This window comes from Borostomias antarcticus (assembly GCF_949987555.1).
Source record: "Borostomias antarcticus genome assembly, contig: scaffold_69, whole genome shotgun sequence".
NCBI classification, from domain to species: Eukaryota; Metazoa; Chordata; class Actinopteri; order Stomiiformes; family Stomiidae; genus Borostomias; species Borostomias antarcticus.
In genome coordinates, this window is record NW_028176120.1 from 94,120 (window position 1) to 108,849 (window position 14,730).

The 14,730-nt window shown below is 54.4% G+C and overlaps 1 protein-coding gene across 1 annotated transcript in view; it reads right to left on the reverse strand.

Annotated features, from left to right (window-relative positions):
- kif5ab (kinesin family member 5A, b) overlaps positions 1-14,730 on the reverse strand; it is a gene marked incomplete at both ends in the record, with an annotated part of 161,267 nt that overhangs the window by 80,428 nt on the left and 66,109 nt on the right. The window contains 2 exons of the mRNA XM_084462694.1: positions 1-223; positions 595-745. The exon at positions 1-223 is cut by the window's left edge and continues 3 nt beyond it. Coding sequence (XP_084318820.1) covers positions 1-223; positions 595-745 — 374 coding nt within the window. The remainder of the gene's footprint in view (positions 224-594; positions 746-14,730) is intronic.

A 14,730-nucleotide genomic window follows, 5' to 3' on the forward strand; every position in this document is an offset into this window, starting at 1 on the left:
GTCAGGCTGGAATAGGAACAGCTGTTTGTCCAACCCCAGACGCCCCGCCCTCCTCAGGAGCAGCCCCGCGGTGTCACACCAGCGCCCCGCCCTCCTCAGGAGCAGCCCCGCGGTGTCACGCCAGCGCCCCGCCCTCCTCAGGAGCAGCCCCGCGGTGTCACGCCAGCGGGACCCCGCCCCATACAGGAGCCTCTGGACCGTCTGAAGCCGGAAGGCTTTAATCCTGCACGGAATGTACGGAATGTACGGAATGAAAAATAAGCATGGTCCACTCTGTCAAATGCTTTCTCTTGATCTAGAGATAACACACCAACATTCACATCATACAGTTTACATACATCCAACAAGTCCCGTACAAGAAAAAGGTTGTCCATAATCGTCCTCCCTGGGATACAATAGGACTGATCCTTATGGACCAGCAGCTCCAGATGGTTCTTAAATCTATTCACCAGCACCTTTGAAAACAGCTTATAGTCGGTACATAGAAGCGCCACAGGCCTCCAGTTTTGTAAGAGAGCCAAGTCTCCCTTCTTTGGCAGCAGGGAAAGGGCTGCACGCCGACACGAGACCGGCAACAACCCACTCCCCACACACTCCACCAACACCTCCAGCAGGTCCTCGCCAATACAGCCCCAGAAGACTTTATAAAAATCGGCGGGGAGGCCATCAACGCCAGGCGCCTTGCCAGACGCCATCTGATTCACCGCTGCCGTAAACTCCACAAGGGAAAATGGCGAGTCCAGGACTAAGCGATCCACATCCCCCAACCGCGGGAGGTCTCGGAGTAAGTCTTCCGCACACCCAGAGTCACAGCCCTCCTCCCCATAGAGGCCAGAGTCACAGCCCTCCTCCTCATAGAGGCCAGAGTCACAGCCCTCCTCCTCATAGAGGCCAGAGTCACAGCCCTCCTCCCCATAGAGGCCAGAGTCACAGCCCTCCTCCTCATAGAGGCCAGAGTCACAGCCCTCCTCCTCATAGAGGCCAGAGTCACAGCCCTCCTCCTCATAGAGGCCAGAGTCACAGCCCTCCTCCTCATAGAGGCCAGAGTCACAGCCCTTCTCCTCATAGAGGCCAGAGTCACAGCCCTCCTCCCCATAGAGGCCAGAGTCACAGCCCTCCTCCCCATAGAGGCCAGAGTCACAGCCCTCGTCCCCATAGAGGCCAGAGTCACAGCCCTCCTCCCCATAGAGGCCAGAGTCACAGGCCTCCTCCCCATAGAGGCCAGAGTCACAGCCCTCCTCCCCATAGAGGCCAGAGTCACAGGCCTCCTCCCCATAGAGGCCAGAGTCACAGCCCTCCTCCCCATAGAGGCCAGAGTCACAGCCCTCCTCCCCATAGAGGCCAGAGTCACAGCCCTCCTCCCCATAGAGGCCAGTGTAAAACAACAGCATGAGGCTGCAGATGAGGCTCCTCAGTTGTTCTATCTAAGGTGAAATCCACTGTACAATTCCAGTCCCCCCCTATCATGAGACAGTCCCTCTGATCAGCTTGTGTTAGTGCATCCTTTAACCTTCTAAACATGGCCAGCCTCTCTGAACCCACATTAGGTGCGTACACATTAACACAACAAAATATTGTTTCCCCTATTTCAGCCCTCACCATTTGCACCCGACCTGGTACTATCTCTATACTAGAAATTACATTGGCATTGCCAGTGACACTAGGGGAAAACACTATAGCAGTCCCTGCACTAACATTAGTCCCATGGCTGAGGAAAAGGTACCCCCCCACCACATCTCCCAATCTAGCTCGTTCGACTTATCAGTGTGTGTTTCCTGCAAGAATAAGATATCTAATTTATTCTGCTGAAATATTTCAGAGAACTCTCAAAGCCTGCATAAGGAAGTTAGCGAGGAGTGAGAGCGAAACGAGCAGAAGAAACAGATTGAAATAGGAAAACACCCTGTGAGACACAAACATCACTTCTGAGTTTTACGCCTTCTGCCTGGAACCTTCTTAGGTCGTCTTAAACCAGTCACAAGCTTCTTCAGCCTAAAACGCTTCCTCTCATCTAACAACTGCAACCCTACAATCTTGCTCAACACCGTAACAGATTTAATAAACTTCTCAGTGTCTGGAAAATAATCCTCTACTTTGACCTGCTTTCCAAACGTTTCATCAAGAAAATCATTCACTTCCTGAATTGTATACAAATCCTGTGAGTATTCCGAGCCTGTCAGTGACACACTATCTGAATCAGAGTCCATCTCATCGTCACCAGTCTGACTCTCTGGGACCGGCTGCTCAGCTGCCTCCTGGCCTACAGTCTGACTCTCTGGGACCGGCTGCTCAGCTGCCCCCTGGCCTACAGTCTGACTCTCTGGGACCGGCTGCTCAACTGCCCCCTGGCCTACAGTCTGACTCTCTGGGACCGGCTGCTCAGCTGCCCCCTGGCCTACAGTCTGACTCTCTGGGACCGGCTGCTCAGCTGCCCCCTGGCCTACAGTCTGACTCTCTGGGACCGGCTGCTCAGCTGCCTCCTGGCCTACAGTCTCTCTCTGGCCCGGCTCAGCGACCGCAGCCGCAGCCCCACCCACCAAACCAGCGCTACTGTCAGTAGGCTCAACTACACTCTCAACTACAGTCCCCATATCCCCACGCTGGACATCCCCCTCAGCCCGCTCCCCCGTTCCATCCTCCCCTCCCTCCACAGACTGACTAGCCTCCTCCTCTCTCTAGTCTGCTCCCTCCCTCCTACCACAGACTGACTAGCCTCCTCCTCTCTCTAGTCTGCTCCCTCCCTCCTACCACAGACTGACTAGCCTCCTCCTCCCTCTAGTCTGCTCCCTCCCTCCTACCACAGACTGACTAGCCTCCTCCTCTCTCTAGTCTGCTCCCTCCCTCCTACCACAGACTGACTAGCCTCCTCCTCTCTCTAGTCTGCTCCCTCCCTCCTACCACAGACTGACTAGCCTCCTCCTCCGGTCACTGAGGCGCCTGCAATTGGTCCAGAATGCTGCTGCACGCCTCCTGACTGGAACCAAGAAGCGGGACCACATCACACCGGTGCTGGCCTCCCTCCACTGGCTTCCTGTTCGCTTCAGGATTGATTTTAAAATCTTAATGTTTATTTTTAAGGCTCTACATGGTTTGGCCCCCCACTATCTGGCTGAACTGATTCAAGTTTGGGCGACATCTAGAACCCTGAGGTCCTCCTCCGAGACTCTTTTAATAGTCCCTAGATCGAGACTTAAGACCAAGGGTGACCGAGCTTTTGCGGTGGCTGGCCCAAAGCTCTGGAACAGCCTCCCTCCACACATTAGACACGCACAGAACCTAGGGCTCTTTAAGTCTCAGCTTAAAACGCACTTGTTTTCACTGGCTTTTGAGGCCTGATAGCCTACATCCCCTGTCCTGTTTTGTGTCCTGTCCTTTTATTGTTCTGTGATTATGTGCACTTTATTCTGTTTTTTGTTTTAGTTTATTTTATATATATTGTACAGCACTTTGGTGCAACTTCGGTTGATTTTAAACGTGCTTTATAAATAAAGTTGACCTTGACCTTGACCTCCTCTCTCTAGTCTGCTCCCTCCCTCCTACCACAGACTGACTAGCCTCCTCCTCTCTCTAGTCTGCTCCCTCTCTGGTTGAACGCTCCTCTGAGCACCGGCCGGACCGGAGCTCCCCGCCGCATCAGTGGGTCTGCGAGGGCCGTCCCTCACGACATGACCCTCCCCACCGCACCCAAAACACTACATGACCCTCCCCACCCCTCCCAAAACACTACATGACCCTCCCCACCGCACCCAAAACACTACATGACCCTCCCCACCGCACCCAAAACACTACATGACCCTCCCCACCGCTCCCAAAACACTACATGACCCTCCCTACCGCACCCAAAACACTACATGACCCTCCCCACCGCACCCAAAACACTACATAACCCTCCCTACCACACCCAAAACACTACATGACCCTCCCCACCACACCCAAAACACTACATGACCCTCCCCACCGCACCCAAAACACTACATTACCCTCCCCACCGCACCCAAAACACTACATGACCCTCCCTACCACACCCAAAACACTACATGACCCTCCCTACCACACCCAAAACACTACATTACCCTCCCCACCGCACCCAAAACACTACATGACCCTCCCCACCACACCCAAAACACTACATGACCCTCCCCACCACACCCAAAACACTACATGACCCTCCCCACCACACCCAAAACACTACATGACCCTCCCCACCACACCCAAAACACGACATGACCCTCCCCACCGCACCCAAAACACTACATGACCCTCCCCACCACACCCAAAACACTACCTGACCCTCCCCACCACACCCAAAACACTACATGACCCTCCCCACCGCACCCAAAACACTACCTGACCCTCCCTACCACACCCAAAACACTACATGACCCTCCCTACCACACCCAAACCACTACATGACCCTCCCCACCACACCCAAAACACTACATGACCCTCCCCACCACACCTAAAACACTACATGACCCTCCCTACCACACCCAAAACACTACCTGACCCTCCCTACCACACCCAAAACACTACATGACCCCCCCCACCACACCCAAAACACTACATGACCCTCCCCACCACACCCAAAACACTACATGACCCTCCCTACCACACCCAAAACACTACATGACCCTCCCCACCACACCCAAAACACTACATGACCCTCCCCACCACACCCAAAACACTACATGACCCTCCCCACCACACCCAAAACACTACATGACCCTCCCTACCGCACCCAAAACACTACATGACCCTCCCCACCGCACCCAAAACACTACATGACCCTCCCCACCACACCCAAAACACTACATGACCCTCCCCACCGCACCCAAAACACTACATGATCCTCCCCACCGCACCCAAAACACTACATGACCCTCACCACACCCAAAACACTACATGACCCTCCCCACCACACCCAAAACACTACCTGACCCTCCCCACCACACCCAAAACACTACCTGACCCTCCCTACCACACCCAAAACACTACATGACCCTCCCTACCACACCCAAAACACTACATGACCCTCCCCACCACACCCAAAACACTACATGACCCTCCCCACCGCACCCAAAACATTACATGACCCTCCCCACCACACCCAAAACACTACCTGACCCTCCCTACCGCACCCAAAACACTACATGACCCTCCCTACCGCACCCAAAACACTACATGACCATCCCCACCGCACCCAAAACACTACATGACCCTCCCTACCACACCCAAAACACTACATGACCCTCCCTACCACACCCAAAACACTACCTGACCCTCCCTACCACACCCAAAACACTACATGACCCTCCCTACCACACCCAAAACACTACATGACCCTCCCTACCACACCCAAAACACTACATGACCCTCCCCACCACACCCAAACCACTACCTGACCCTCCCCACCGCACCCAAAACACTACCTGACCCTCCCTACCACACCCAAAACACTACATGACCCTCCCTACCACACCCAAAACACTACATGACACTCCCCACCACACCCAAACCACTACATGACCCTCCCCACCACACCCAAAACACTACATGACCCTCCCCACCACACCCAAAACACTACATGACCCTCCTACCACACCCAAACCACTACATGACCCTCCCCACCACACCCAAACCACTACATGACCCTCCTACCACACCCAAAACACTACATGACCCTCCCCACCGCACCCAAAACACTACATGACACTCCCTACCACACCCAAAACACTACCTGACCCTCCCCACCGCACCCAAAACACTACATGACCCTCCCTACCACACCCAAAACACTACCTGACCCTCCCCACCGCACCCAAAACACTACATGACCCTCCCCACCACACCCAAAACACTACATGACCCTCCCCACCGCACCCAAAACACTACATGACCCCCCCTACCACACCCAAAACACTACATGACCCTCCCTACCACACCCAAAACACTACATGACCCTCCCTACCACACCCAAAACACTACATGACCCTCCCCACCGCACCCAAAACACTACATGATCCTCCCCACCACACCCAAAACACTACCTGACCCTCCCCACCGCACCCAAAACACTACATGACCCTCCCCACCGCACCCAAAACACTACATGACCCTCCCCACCGCACCCAAAACACTACATGACCCTCCCTACCGCACCCAAAACACTACATGACCCTCCCTACCGCACCCAAAACACTACATGACCCCCCCTACCGCACCCAAAACACTACATGACCCTCCCCACCGCACCCAAAACACTACATGATCCTCCCCACCACACCCAAAACACTACATGACCCTCCCCACCACACCCAAAACACTACATGACCCTCCCTACCACACCCAAAACACTACATGACCCTCCCTACCACACCCAAAACACTACCTGACCCTCCCCACCGCACCCAAAACACTACCTGACCCTCCCCACCGCACCCAAAACACGACATGACCCTCCCCACCACACCCAAAACACTACATGACCCTCCCTACCACACCCAAAACACTACATGACCCTCCCTACCACACCCAAAACACTACATGACCCTCCCCACCGCACCCAAAACACTACATGACCCTCCCTACCGCACCCAAAACACTACATGACCCTCCCTACCACACCCAAACCACTACATGACCCTCCCCACCACATCCAAACCACTACCTGACCCTCCCTACCACACCCAAAACACTACATGACCCTCCCTACCACACCCAAAACACTACCTGACCCTCCCCACCACACCCAAAACACTACCTGACCCTCCCTACCACACCCAAAACACTACATGACCCTCCCCACCACACCCAAAACACTACATGACCCTCCCCACCACACCCAAAACACTACATGACCCTCCCTACCACACCCAAAACACTACATGACCCTCCCCACCACACCCAAAACACTACATGACCCTCCCCACCGCACCCAAAACACTACATGACCCTCCCTACCACACCCAAAACACTACATGACCCTCCCTACCACACCCAAACCACTACATGACCCTCCCTACCACACCCAAACCACTACATGACCCTCCCTACCACACCCAAACCACTACCTGACCCTCCCTACCACACCCAAAACACTACATGACCCTCCCTACCACACCCAAAACACTACATGACCCTCCCTACCACACCCAAAACACTACATGACCCTCCCTACCACACCCAAAACACTACATGACCCTCCCCACCACACCCAAAACACTACATGACCCTCCCCACCACACCCAAAACACTACATGACTCTCCCTACCACACCCAAAACACTACATGACCCTCCCCACCACACCCAAAACACTACATGACCCTCCCCACCTCACCCAAAACACTACATGACTCTCCCTACCACACCCAAAACACTACATGACCCTCCCTACCACACCCAAAACACTACATGACCCTCCCTACCACACCCAAAACACTACATGACCCTCCCCACCACACCCAAAACACTACATGACCCTCCCCACCACACCCAAAACACTACCTGACCCTCCCCACCACACCGAAAACACTACATGACCCTCCCTACCACACCCAAAACACTACATGACCCTCCCCACCGCACCCAAAACACTACATGACCCTCCCCACCACACCCAAAACACTACATGACCCTCCCTACCACACCCAAAACACTACCTGACCCTCCCCACCACACCCAAAACACTACATGACCCTCCCTACCACACCCAAAACACTACATGACCCTCCCCTCCACACCCAAAACACTACCTGACCCTCCCCACCACACCCAAAACACTACCTGACCCTCCCCACCACACCCAAAACACTACATGACCCTCCCCACCGCACCCAAAACACTACATGACCCTCCCTACCACACCCAAAACACTACCTGACCCTCCCCACCACACCCAAAACACTACATGACCCTCCCTACCACACCCAAAACACTACATGACCCTCCCCACCGCACCCAAAACACTACATGACCCTCCCTACCACACCCAAAACACTACATGACCCTCCCCACCACACCCAAAACACTACATGACCCTCCCTACCACACCCAAAACACTACATGACCCTCCCTACCACACCCAAAACACTACATGACCCTCCCCACCGCACCCAAAACACTACATGACCCTCCCTACCACACCCAAAACACTACATGACCCTCCCTACCACACCCAAAACACTACCTGACCCTCCCCACCACACCCAAAACACTACATGACCCTCCCTACCACACCCAAAACACTACATGACCCTCCCCACCGCACCCAAAACACTACATGACCCTCCCCACCGCACCCAAAACACGACATGACCCTCCCCACCACACCCAAAACACTACATGACCCTCCCTACCACACCCAAAACACTACATGACCCTCCCTACCACACCCAAAACACTACATGACCCTCCCCACCACACCCAAAACACTACCTGACCCTCCCCACCGCACCCAAAACACTACATGACCCTCCCTACCGCACCCAAAACACTACATGACCCTCCCCACCACACCCAAAACACTACATGACCCTCCCCACCACACCCAAAACACTACATGACCCTCCCTACCACACCCAAAACACTACCTGACCCTCCCCACCACACCCAAAACACTACATGACCCTCCCTACCACACCCAAAACACTACCTGACCCTCCCCACCACACCCAAAACACTACATGACCCTCCCCACCGCACCCAAAACACTACATGACCCTCCCTACCACACCCAAAACACTACATGACCCTCCCTACCACACCCAAAACACTACATGACCCTCCCCACCGCACCCAAAACACTACATGACCCTCCCCACCGCACCCAAAACACTACATGACCCTCCCCACCGCACCCAAAACACTACATGACCCTCCCTACCACACCCAAAACACTACATGACCCTCCCCACCACACCCAAAACACTACCTGACCCTTCCCACCGCACCCAAAACACTACATGACCCTCCCTACCGCACCCAAAACACTACATGACCCTCCCCACCACACCCAAAACACTACATGACCCTCCCCACCACACCCAAAACACTACATGACCCTCCCTACCACACCCAAAACACTACCTGACCCTCCCCACCACACCCAAAACACTACATGACCCTCCCCACCACACCCAAAACACTACCTGACCCTCCCCACCACACCCAAAACACTACATGACCCTCCCTACCACACCCAAAACACTACATGACCCTCCCTACCACACCCAAAACACTACATGACCCTCCCCACCGCACCCAAAACACTACATGACCCTCCCTACCACACCCAAAACACTACATGACCCTCCCCACCGCACCCAAAACACTACATGACCCTCCCTACCGCACCCAAAACACTACATGACCCTCCCCACCACACCCAAAACACTACATGACCCTCCCCACCACACCCAAAACACTACATGACCCTCCCTACCACACCCAAAACACTACCTGACCCTCCCCACCACACCCAAAACACTACATGACCCTCCCTACCACACCCAAAACACTACATGACCCTTCCTACCACACCCAAAACACTACATGACCCTCCCCACCTCACCCAAAACACTACCTGACCCTCCCTACCACACCCAAAACACTACATGACCCTCCCCACCACACCCAAAACACTACATGACCCTCCCTACCACACCCAAAACACTACATGACCCTCCCTACCACACCCAAAACACGACATGACCCTCCCTACCGCACCCAAAACACTACCTGACCCTCCCTACCACACCCAAAACACTACATGACCCTCCCCACCACACCCAAAACACTACCTGACCCTCCCCACCACACCCAAAACACTACATGACCCTCCCCACCACACCCAAAACACTACATGACCCTCCCCACCACATCCAAAACACTACATGACCCTCCCCACCACACCCAAAACACTACCTGACCCTCCCCACCACACCCAAAACACTACATGACCCTCCCTACCACACCCAAAACACTACATGACCCTCCCTACCACACCCAAAACACTACATGACCCTCCCCACCACACCCAAAACACTACATGACCCTCCCCACCACACCCAAAACACTACATGACCCTCCCCACCACACCCAAAACACTACATGACCCTCCCCACCGCACCCAAAACACTACATGACCCTCCCCACCACACCCAAAACACTACATGACCCTCCCCACCACACCCAAAACACTACATGACCCTCCCCACCACACCCAAAACACTACATGACCCTCCCTACCACACCCAAAACACTACATGACCCTCCCTACCGCACCCAAAACACTACCTGACCCTCCCCACCACACCCAAAACACTACATGAACCTCCCCACCACACCCAAAACACTACATGACCCTCCCTACCACACCCAAAACACTACATGACCCTCCCTACCACACCCAAAACACTACCTGACCCTCCCTACCACACCCAAAACACTACATGACCCTCCCCACCACACCCAAAACACTACATGACCCTCCCCACCACACCCAAAACACTACATGACCCTCCCTACCACACCCAAAACACTACATGACCCTCCCCACCGCACCCAAAACACTACATGACCCTCCCCACCGCACCCAAAACACTACCTGACCCTCCCTACCACACCCAAAACACTACATGACCCTCCCTACCACACCCAAAACACTACCTGACCCTCCCTACCACACCCAAAACACTACATGACCCTCCCTACCGCACCCAAAACATGACATGACCCTCCCCACCACACCCAAAACACTACATGACCCTCCCTACCGCACCCAAAACATGACATGACCCTCCCCACCACACCCAAAACACTACATGACCCTCCCCACCACACCCAAAACACTACATGACCCTCCCCACCACACCCAAAACACTACATGACCCTCCCCACCACACCGAAAACACTACATGACCCTCCCTACCACACCCAAAACACTACATGACCCTCCCCACCGCACCCAAAACACTACCTGACCCTCCTTACCACACCCAAAACACTACATGACCCTCCCTACCACACCCAAAACACTACATGACCCTCCCTACCACACCCAAAACACTACATGACCCTCCCTACCACACCCAAAACACGACATGACCCTCCCTACCACACCCAAAACACTACATGACCCTCCCCACCACACCCAAAACACTACCTGACCCTCCCTACCACACCCAAAACACTACCCTCCCTACCACACCCAAAACACTACATGACCCTCCCCACCACACCCAAAACACTACATGACCCTCCCTACCGCACCCAAAACATGACATGACCCTCCCCACCACACCCAAAACACTACATGACCCTCCCTACCACACCCAAAACACTACATGACCCTCCCTACCACACCCAAAACACTACATGACCCTCCCTACCACACCCAAAACACTACATGACCCTCCCTACCACACCCAAAACACTACATGACCCTCACCACACCCAAAACACTACATGACCCTCCCTACCACACCCAAAACACTACATGACCCTCCCTACCACACCCAAAACACTACATGACCCTCCCCACCACACCCAAAACACTACATGACCCTCCCCACCACACCCAAAACACTACATGATCCTCCCCACCACACCCAAAACACTACATGACCCTCCCCACCACACCCAAAACACTACATGACCCTCCCTACCACACCCAAAACACTACATGACCCTCCCCACCGCTCCCAAAACACTACATGACCCTCCCTACCACACCCAAAACACTACATGACCCTCCCCACCGCACCCAAAACACTACATTACCCTCCCCACCACACCCAAAACACTACATGACCCTCCCCACCACACCCAAAACACTACATGACCCTCCCCACCACACCCAAAACACTACATGACCCTCACCACACCCAAAACACTACATGACCCTCCCCACCACACCCAGAACACTACATGACCCTCCCCACCACACCCAAAACACTACATGACCATCCCCACCACACCAAAAACACTACATGACCCTCCCCACCACACCCAAAACACTACATGACCCTCCCCACCACACCCAAAACACTACATGACCCTCCCTACCACACCCAAAACACTACATGACCCTCCCCACCACACCCAAAACACTACATGACCCTCCCTACCACACCCAAAACACTACATGACCCTCACCACACCCAAAACACTACATGACCCTCCCCACCACACCCAAAACACTACATGACCCTCCCTACCACACCCAAAACACTACCTGACCCTCCCTAAAACACACCCAAAACACTACATGACCCTCCCTACCACACCCAAAACACTACATGACCCTCCCCACCACACCCAAAACACTACATGACCCTCCCCACCACACCCAAAACACTACATGACCCTCCCCACCACACCCAGAACACTACATGACCCTCCCCACCCCTCCCAAAACACTACATGACCCTCCCCACCACACCCAAAACACTACATGACCCTCCCCACCACACCCAAAACACTACATGACCCTCCCTACCACACCCAAAACACTACATGACCCTCCCCACCACACCCAAAACACTACATGACCCTCCCTACCACACCCAAAACACTACCTGACCCTCCCTACCACACCCAAAACACTACATGACCCTCCCTACCGCACCCAAAACATGACATGACCCTCCCCACCACACCCAAAACACTACATGACCCTCCCTACCGCACCCAAAACATGACATGACCCTCCCCACCACACCCAAAACACTACATGACCCTCCCCACCACACCCAAAACACTACATGACCCTCCCTACCACACCCAAAACACTACATGACCCTCCCCACCACACCGAAAACACTACATGACCCTCCCTACCACACCCAAAACACTACATGACCCTCCCCACCGCACCCAAAACACTACCTGACCCTCCCTACCACACCCAAAACACTACATGACCCTCCCTACCACACCCAAAACACTACATGACCCTCCCTACCACACCCAAAACACTACATGACCCTCCCTACCACACCCAAAACACGACATGACCCTCCCTACCACACCCAAAACACTACATGACCCTCCCCACCGCACCCAAAACACTACATGACCCTCCCTACCACACCCAAAACACTACATGACCCTCCCTACCACACCCAAACCACTACATGACCCTCCCTACCACACCCAAAACACTACATGACCCTCCCTACCACACCCAAAACACTACATGACCCTCCCCACCACACCCAAAACACTACCTGACCCTCCCTACCACACCCAAAACACTACCTGACCCTCCCCACCACACCCAAAACACTACATGACCCTCCCTACCACACCCAAAACACTACATGACCCTCCCCACCACACCCAAAACACTACATGACCCTCCCTACCACACCCAAAACACTACATGACCCTCCCTACCACACCCAAAACACTACATGACCCTCCCCACCACACCCAAAACACTACATGACCCTCCCCACCACACCCAAAACACTACCTGACCCTCCCCACCACACCCAAAACACTACCTGACCCTCCCTACCACACCCAAAACACTACATGACCCTCCCCACCACACCCAAAACACTACCTGACCCTCCCCACCACACCCAAAACACTACATGACCCTCCCCACCACACCCAAAACACTACATGACCCTCCCTACCACACCCAAAACACTACCTGACCCTCCCCACCACACCCAAAACACTACATGACCCTCCCCACCGCACCCAAAACACTACATGACCCTCCCCACCACACCCAAAACACTACCTGACCCTCCCTACCACACCCAAAACACTACATTACCCTCCCCACCACACCCAAAACACTACATGACCCTCCTACCACACCCAAACCACTACATGACCCTCCCCACCACACCCAAAACACTACATGACCCTCCCCACCACACCCAAAACACTACATGACCCTCCCTACCGCACCCAAAACATGACATGACCCTCCCCACCACACCCAAAACACTACATGACCCTCCCTACCACACCCAAAACACTACATGACCCTCCCCACCACACCCAAAACACTACCTGACCCTCCCCACCACACCCAAAACACTACATGACCCTCCCTACCACACCCAAAACACTACATGACCCTCCCCACCACACCCAAAACACTACCTGACCCTCCCCACCACACCCAAAACACTACATGACCCTCCCTACCACACCCAAAACACTACATGACCCTCCCCACCACACCCAAACCACTACATGACCCTCCCTACCACACCCAAAACACTACATGACCCTCCCCACCACACCCAAAACACTACATGACCCTCCCTACCACACCCAAAACACTACCTGACCCTCCCTACCACACCCAAAACACTACATGATCCTCCCCACCACACCCAAAACACTACCTGACCCTCCCTACCACACCCAAAACACTACATGACCCTCACCACACCCAAAACACTACATGACCCTCCCCACCACACCCAAAACACTACATGACCCTCCCCACCACACCCAAAACACTACCTGACCCTCCCCACCACACCCAAAACACTACATGACCCTCCCTACCGCACCCAAAACACTACATGACCCTCCCTACCACACCCAAAACACTACATGACCCTCCCTACCACACCCAAAACACTACATGACCCTCCCCACCGCACCCAAAACACTACATGACCCTCCCCACCACACCCAAAACACTACCTGACCCTCCCCACCACACCCAAAACACTACATGACCCTCCCCACCACAC